The 8,071-nt window shown below is 37.1% G+C and overlaps 1 protein-coding gene across 1 annotated transcript in view; it reads right to left on the bottom strand.

Moving 5' to 3' along the window:
- Nucleotides 1-4,970: 4,970 nt before the first annotated feature.
- The window catches only part of LOC132131594 (kinesin light chain 1-like), a 30,285-nt gene continuing 27,184 nt past the window's right edge, over nucleotides 4,971-8,071 (bottom strand). The window contains exons 14-16 of the mRNA XM_059543657.1: nucleotides 5,688-5,806; nucleotides 5,515-5,578; nucleotides 4,971-5,418 (exon numbers count right to left, since the gene is read on the bottom strand). Of these exons, the coding sequence (XP_059399640.1) occupies nucleotides 5,335-5,418; nucleotides 5,515-5,578; nucleotides 5,688-5,806 (267 nt within the window). The 3' untranslated portion in view covers nucleotides 4,971-5,334. The remainder of the gene's footprint in view (nucleotides 5,419-5,514; nucleotides 5,579-5,687; nucleotides 5,807-8,071) is intronic.

The raw sequence follows: 8,071 nt of genomic DNA, 5'->3' as shown, positions 1-8,071 counted from the left end.
ACACAACCACGTCCAACAGATCTGAGTGCGCGGTTGCTTCCTGATGTGACGTGCGTGCGCGCTCTGGCTTTAGTCTGTGATGTCTCGCGCGTGTACATCACTCATTGTTTACCACACGCTACGCTTTCAATCTGCACTGTCTGAAATATAATGCAGTAATTGTAGTAAATTAATGTTTATAATGCACCCTATAATCGTTGCGTTTATAATAAAAATACAACACATTACTCACTCTATTGACAGCGTGCCATTGGGTCCCTCTGGCATTGGACGTCGCCTCCAGTTTATACGTGGCAAACTAAACACAACGTGCAAAACGCTGCGTCTCAACAGCGGAGAAAACTCAGGATCTTCAATCAGGCAGGTGTGTGATGTGATACTGTCAATGTCTTGTAGTTGTTCCATTCGTGACAACATATGTTCTTCACTTCTGTCGGCATCTCACAACACTTGCTACTAAAACACCACCAATTTTGAAGAGATCTCTGTCTCTGAGGCTTGAAGACGTGCTGCTGCAGCGGATCGCTCCTGAGTACTTGGTCTGTGTATTCTGGTTCAAATAAATATGGTTGTGAAAAAAATTCAACGTTGTCTATGGATATATTGAAATCGTCTTCCATTGCAATTTCCTGTACGTCTAAATATGTTTAGATCTTCACAGTGAAAGGTAATACTTCCGAAATCTGTGTAAACCATAGACAGTAAGTGTAAACAATGAGTGATGTACACGTGTGAGAGATCACTTCCGGGGCTTTCCGCGCTTGTGCAGACTAAGCCGGAGCGCGCGCACGCGTCACATCAGGAAGCACGCGCGCCCTTAGATCACTTGGACGCGGTTGTGTAATAGAGGTAAAAACGATATAAATACTGTTCGTTTTCTTACACAATCCGCTCGTTTCGTGTCTTAGGTCATCAATGTGTACTTACGATGGGGAATTGTTTAATTTGGACTCCTCTGTGCATGCTCTTTGAGGTGGTGACCATAGACCTCCATTATATGAGTCACAGACAAGAACGGTTGGACCTAAAAATATCAAAATGGGAAATACTGAGGAAACAGAGAAACCTACATCTTGGATGCCCTTGAGGTAAGCTAAAACATACCAACATTTAATTTGAGAGTGAACTATCCCTTTAAAGCGCTTAGGATCGGAGCCTCGCACTGCGCATGCGCGGAAAAGTGTTCACACACTGTTTTATTAGTAATGTTTTATGTTTTACCGCTATATATATATTTTTTTCATGTGGATAACGCGTACACAGTCTCAACTACCTTGAAAATGCAATGAAATAGATGTAGAGATAAATCCCATCTTTATGTGCCAACACTACACTTACACACTGCTTTAGCTGAACATGTAGGCGGGACTTTAGAGAAAGGGGTGTGGTTAAAGTTAGCAATCAAGTAGAAATAATTTATTGGTTATGTGTATAACTATTTATTAGGTCTAAATCATGTATCTGTATCATAAAAGCTGTCTCATCCTACACACACTACCAGACAAAAGTTTTTGAACAGTAAGATTTGTAATGTTTTTTAAAGAATTCCCTTCTGCTCACCAAGCCTGCATTTATTTGATCCAAAATAATATTGTGAAATATTTTTACTATTTAAAATAACTGCTTTCTATTTGAAAGTAATATAAAATATAATTTATTTCTGTGATGTGCAGCTGTATTTTCAGGATCATTACTCCAGTCTTCAGAGTCATACAATCCTTCAGAAATCATTCTAATATTCTGATTTGCTGTTCAATTTTTTTTTATTATTATTATCTTTATTATTATCAATATTTAAAACAGTTGAGTACATTGTTTTCAGTTATACATTATACCCGGTGTTGGGTTGTAACGGAAACTTGTAACAGAATAACGTAATTTAATTACAAAATAAATGTAACTGTAATAAAAAATTGTAATTAAATTACAGGTATGAAAATGTTAATGATTACAAAGGGGGTTACAGATGAATATGCTCTAAAATATGAGACAATGCAATGTTTCAGGAGTTGAGGACACAGAATAGGACACTTTATATAAAAATTTTTTATTACCTATTTGGGTTTATGTATATGCTTTTTATTATTATTGTTATTATTTTAAGAACCGTTAGATGCCTGTGTTTCCTGTCATAGCCGTGTAAAGATTTGATTTCAAAAACAGTATCACAGCTGTTAAACTATATCTTATCATGGTTTTAAATCTCTATTTAACTTCCAAACGATATTAAAATATAAAGTGGTGCTAAAGTCTGATTTTGTAATAAATTAATAATAATAATAATTCATGTTTCTTGAACAGCAAATCAGCATATTAGAATGATTTCTGGATTTTAAAGGCATCATTCGGGTGTTCAGTGCAGTTTTTCTTTTTGTAAAAAGAACAAAGAAATCTGCTTGTAAACAAAAACATTATATATAAGATTCATGCATTACTTTTTTAAACACTTTCATGTGGGTAAGTTTCATAAAAAAATAAAGAAATAACATTTTGATCAAAAAGCTGAAAAGACTATGGATTGGATTCAGAATGATAATCAAAACGTAGATGGAGTGGATCAAGACCCCAAAACTTGACTGTAATTATTACCTCTTCATCGGTCGACATTTTATTCCATAATGTTACAGTTTTGATGCTGCTCCATGTCAGATGATTGTGTTAGATTACATGTGTTAGTATCTGGTATTTCTTTTTCTTCTTCACTTGTGTTTTTGTGGAAATCCTGTACAGAAGATGTGTAGTAGCGCCCTCTACTGTATAATAATGAAAACACGGATTCTAGGAGCACAAGTATAGCTCAAATATATTTAGACTATTTTGTAAAAAAAACTTGAATAAACTTCTTTTTCATAGGGGTACTATAGAGCATACTTTTTCACGAAGCAAATTTGAAACCAACTATGGTACCTATGTGATTTCGGTAAGCGGCTGCTCTCTTCATCCTGTTTACAATATTCCACCATCCCATATTTCCACGTTTATTTCTTGAGCCTTTTTAATCTTTAGCATTAAATACGACTTACACCTAAGATTGCCTCCACCCTTGTCCTGACCAGAACATGAGCAAGTTAAGAAATTACAGAGAAAAAAAATGAAAGGGATATTGCACGATTTCACTAAAACTTTTTATTTCAATCTAGCCAAATCAGAAGTTCATACAAGCATCTAGTGTTTGCCCAACAAATGACTCTCACCATACTTAGATGCTTAGACTAACAAGTATAAGCAGCAGAACCCTGAGAAGTCCCTGAACCTTGGGATAACTAGCCTTTTCAATATAAACAGACTCCTCTTTATCAGTAAAACAGACTGTTCAATAACACATGACGACTGTAAAACTGTAGTACAAATACTAAACCGATAAAAGTAAATCCCATACATACAGATTCCAGAGTAAAGAAAACCTTCCTCACACACAGTGACAGAAACACACAGGGGCTCTACTTATAAATGAGGACATATTCATAATGAATGAGCGACTGAAATAATGCACCGCTGTGCATAGCTGATGATTCGGGTCAGGAGCAACACAACACGTCTCGTGAGCTCTGAGTGAACAATGCTCGTGCACCGGGCTTCTTGTGGGTTTTGTCATCGAAGGTCAGATTTCACTGCTAAATATGTGTCAAAAGGATATTTAATACCTGAGAGAAAGAGCCAGATGGATTTCTGGTCTTTCCCACTGGGGTTAACATTACTCATTACATAATTCAGATCCGTACACACAAAGCCTTCCACAGCAGCCATCACATTCCTGTGTTTTCAGCATATAACATACTGTAGTTACAACCTGTCCTCCAACCAATACGCTCGTCTAGGTCGTTTGTCCAAATCCCTGAAATACGACCCATCAAAGCGTATACTACAATTGCGCCCCTATCGGGTCGTTTTCATATTAATGTTTTGTACTCTTTTATATGCACTCTGGTTTGCGTTTCGTGTAGCTCAGTTGGTAGATTATTGCGCTATACCTTGATATGTAGTCAAGCTATCATGGGTTCGATCCCAGGGAACGGACGTGCACGTAAAATGTATATGCTCAATAAATCATAATTTAGCATGATTTCTGTGAGGGTTAGGTTTAGGGGTGGGGTAAGGTGTGGTCATTCGAACGAATAAGCCACCTAGTAAAATATGTAGGAAATACTGTGAGATCGGTGTAAAAAGCCCACATATTGCATTTAAATAAACGTGCGTTTTGATTGGTAATGATGTTTTACGTCATTTCATGACGACAGACGCAACGCGATACTGTCATTATTTTTACGCCCACTAGAGGCCCCTTAACTTTAAAACGTAAATATAGGTCATAATAAGGTGCTTGCACAAACGACCTATATGGTGGTTTTTTGTTGGAGGACAGGCTCAATGCAGATGTTTAGCAAAATGTCCAAGCTGCTCTTTTACATACAATGAAAGGATATCGTGACTAGGACTGTCAAAAAGGCACTATGACAGTCTTCTTCCACACAGACACTAGCACATATTCAGGAGCTGTTGGATCTGCGGCAGAGGGAACGATTAGCAATTCATTTCTTCACCCTCATTAAAAACATACATTTTACATTCGGATGTAAGCTTGTGTCTGTCACCAAAAAAAAGAAGGTAACTGCAACATTAAATCTCAAAATTTTGTATTAATATTTTAAGTTTATATCTCACAATTCTGATTTTTTTTTCTCATATTTGTAAGTTAGTAGTAGTAGTATTAGTATAGTATAGTAGTAGTAATAGTAGTTATAGCTATTGACCTTTTTTTTTATTCTTGCAGTTCTACTTAGTTTTTTTTCTCCAAGGTTAATTGTGACCTTTTATCTCCCAAATTCTGAATTTACATATCGCAATTCTGACCTTTTTCCACATAATTGTGAGCTATAACTTAGATGTTAACTTAAAATGTTGCAAAAGCTGCACAGTTCGGACCTTTTTTCTAAGAATCGTGAGATATAAACTCTGATATGCAGTTTTTTTTTTAATCCCCTGGTGGAAACATGCTTCCATTTACTGTGTGACTTAGGAAGAATTTAGTGTACAAGTAGGTTATTCTATGGAGCTTTTTGTTGTTTTTGGAGTTTGTCGAACACATCCTCCATTCACTTTTATTATATGGAAAAAGAGCTGTTAGTTAAATTAGTTTTTGTGGTCCACATGAGAATGAGTAAATGATGAGTTTTCATTTCTGGATGAACTATACCTTGAAGAAAAAGAAACAAGCATGATTTATATGAGTGTGAAGAATGTAAAGCCAAAAGCGTTCATGATTGAAAGCACATGAACCAAATCCTCCTGCAAACGGAGTGAGAAATGAGTCCGAACATGTACTGTATGTGTTTTTCATTGGTCTGTGCTTTGGTACAGCTCCACTGTGCTTGAGCTCAGAGGCCTGCTTTTTCTCAACGTCCTCGCTGCTCCTGAACCCTGTGACGAGACAGCAACAGATCGCTCTTACTCCATTAACCTCCTTCAAAACAAATCAAATTAAACCTTGAGCTCAACCTCCCCAAATCATCTCACCTGAAAAGAGTCGTCGTCATCTCCGTTACTGTTCAGGTAACCGAGGGACGCCGCTCTCTTCATGCTGTGTGGGATGAACAACAGCTCAATTACATAAAGAACAACAGGTGCTACAGCTGGCTTTAAAGTTCAGTACAGTATAAGATTCATCAGTCGCTGTGTTTGTGTCTCACTTTGTGTTGCGAGGTTCTGGTGGCATGGTTCCTTGGATTTTCTTCACCAGCATCTCGCTGCTTCTGCGCAGGACTTCCCTGAGCTTCCCGAAAGAGCCGCTTCTCCTGAGAGACCCATCCTGAACACAAACACAGTCGTGTTTTGTATGCAAACTGTTGGTCAGACAGGCCGTCCACCACCAATCTCATGCCACTGATTAAGCTAATGCTGCTGTGTTGGACTGGTTAGGATTCTTAAAGTGTTTACTTTTCAGGGTCAACTTGCTTAAAGTTAAAGTTATGGCTGCGGTCGCATCATCCAGGTGGATGCTGCACACTGGTGGTGGATGAGGAGATGCCCCCTGACTATGTAAGCGCTTTGAGTGCCTGGAAAAGCGCTATATAAATGTAATGAATTATTATTATTATTATTAAAGTTGTCTCTGAAATTATGAGAGTATTTAATCATTTAAAAATGAGGATCGATTTGGTGCGCCGCTGTGAGTTGGCACTGGAGATTTCAGTTTTACAGCACATCAGACTATAACCTACAGTAAATGAGCCAAAAGTGATTCCTGAGATGTAGAGCCGCTTCCTTCAGCCCGAGGCTTATTCATTTCCCTCTTGGTCTGAAATGAACTTTACAGCTGCCAAAAATAAAACTTTTAGTTTTTTTTATTATTAATGCAGCACTGCTGTTGGTGGATTTTGGAGCTGAGACCAAGGAGAATTCATACCTCTGTTAATCGGTCAATAGGCTTAGGTTATTAGAAAGCTATTAATCTCCAAATCCAATATATTAGATCTCTTATTATAGCCAATGTATGGAGGTAAACGTGTTATAAATACCTTATATTAGAAAAGATGTGGAGCACTGCAGTGCATCTCTAAACCCAACAGATGGCAGGACACACCACGTCACGCTCTCAGGTTATGAAGCTAAGCTTTACTAGGGTAACTTTAGCATTACTGCTCTATTGTTGATGTGGAAATCCAATCCACTGAATCCATTACATCTGAGTTAGCATTGAATCTGATCGGAGCTAGGAGCAGGAGAAATTAGCGAAGCAAACAGTCCTTAATGAAACGCTAAATCCAACATCATGATAAAATGGAAAGCTTTTATATGTATAACAGCACAGATGCTTTGGAGACCTGAAATATGCTCTGTGCTGTCGTGGTAGAGAAAACTGAGGCAAAAGCCAGCTGTGTGACCACTGCCAGTGACAGAAACTAGGTCATACTGTGGCTCAGTGAATAAAACATTCACTCATAATTCACATTGATGCACACAGACAGAGGCCAGGCAGGGCACTACTTCCAAGCCTTTATTGGGTTAGATGTCATATGAGCTTAATGAAGACATTCATCAGCGTACAGAAAGAGTCACATGTATATTTACACACACACAGTCCAAGCATCCCATCAGTCTACAGCAAGGCCTTCAGTCAGTCTACGGTGAAATACTTGCTACAGCAGCATCAATGTCACAAATGTCTTTGGCACCACAAAAGCCAAAGAAGAATGAGTTTAGCCTGAGTAGCGATTATTTCAAGTGCGATTCTGTCTTCAAAATGTATAAAATAAATCTAAAAAAGCTATAAAAATAGCTATAATAAACATAAATAAACTAAACTAGCTGGCCTGTACTGTAGGCATCTGTGTATTTATTAACAAAGAATAACTGCCAAATGACAGCAAGGAAATAGAAATGAGAGAAAATAAAGGTAACTAAATATAACAGAAGTTAATATAACAGTATATTGAAGTATTTATATTATTTGTTTTGCAGTTACACTACAGGTCATAAGTTTAGGGTCAGTAATTCATATTTTTATTGAGCGAGCATACATTGATCAAAGCAGAAACATTATATTTCAAATAAATGCTGTTCTTTTGAACTTTGTATGCTTTAAGGGATCCTGAAACAACTATATTTATGATTCCTACAAAAAGATATTAAACAGCACAACTGTTTTCAACATTGCTAATAATCAGAAACGTTTCTTGAGCAGTAAATCAGAATGATTTCTGAAAATCACGTGACACTGAAGACTGGAGTAATGCTTAGTAAATCCGATTCGAACATATTCAGATAGAAAACAGCTGTTTCAAATAGTAATATTTCACAATATGCTTGCTGATCCCAAACTTCTGAACAGTAATAGTTCACCAATTAAATAACGCATACTTTTTATTACATTACCGTAATGGTATTGGGAATTTTCTTGAAATTACGAGGAGAACTGTGTTTAACTGTCATTAAAATATGTCTTATTTCTTTCTTTTGATTTGGCCTGTTCATGAGATTCACTCTGCTAATTCGACAGGTGTCTCACTGAGGTTGTATATTACAGATATTTAGTGTTACACAATTAACAATGCAGACACAAAAACAGACATCA

Source organism: Carassius carassius, chromosome 48 (genome assembly GCF_963082965.1).
Source record: "Carassius carassius chromosome 48, fCarCar2.1, whole genome shotgun sequence".
Lineage (NCBI taxonomy): Eukaryota > Metazoa > Chordata > Actinopteri > Cypriniformes > Cyprinidae > Carassius > Carassius carassius.
The sequence above is the reverse complement of the archived record's forward strand: the minus strand, read 5'-3'. Positions and strand labels throughout refer to the sequence as shown.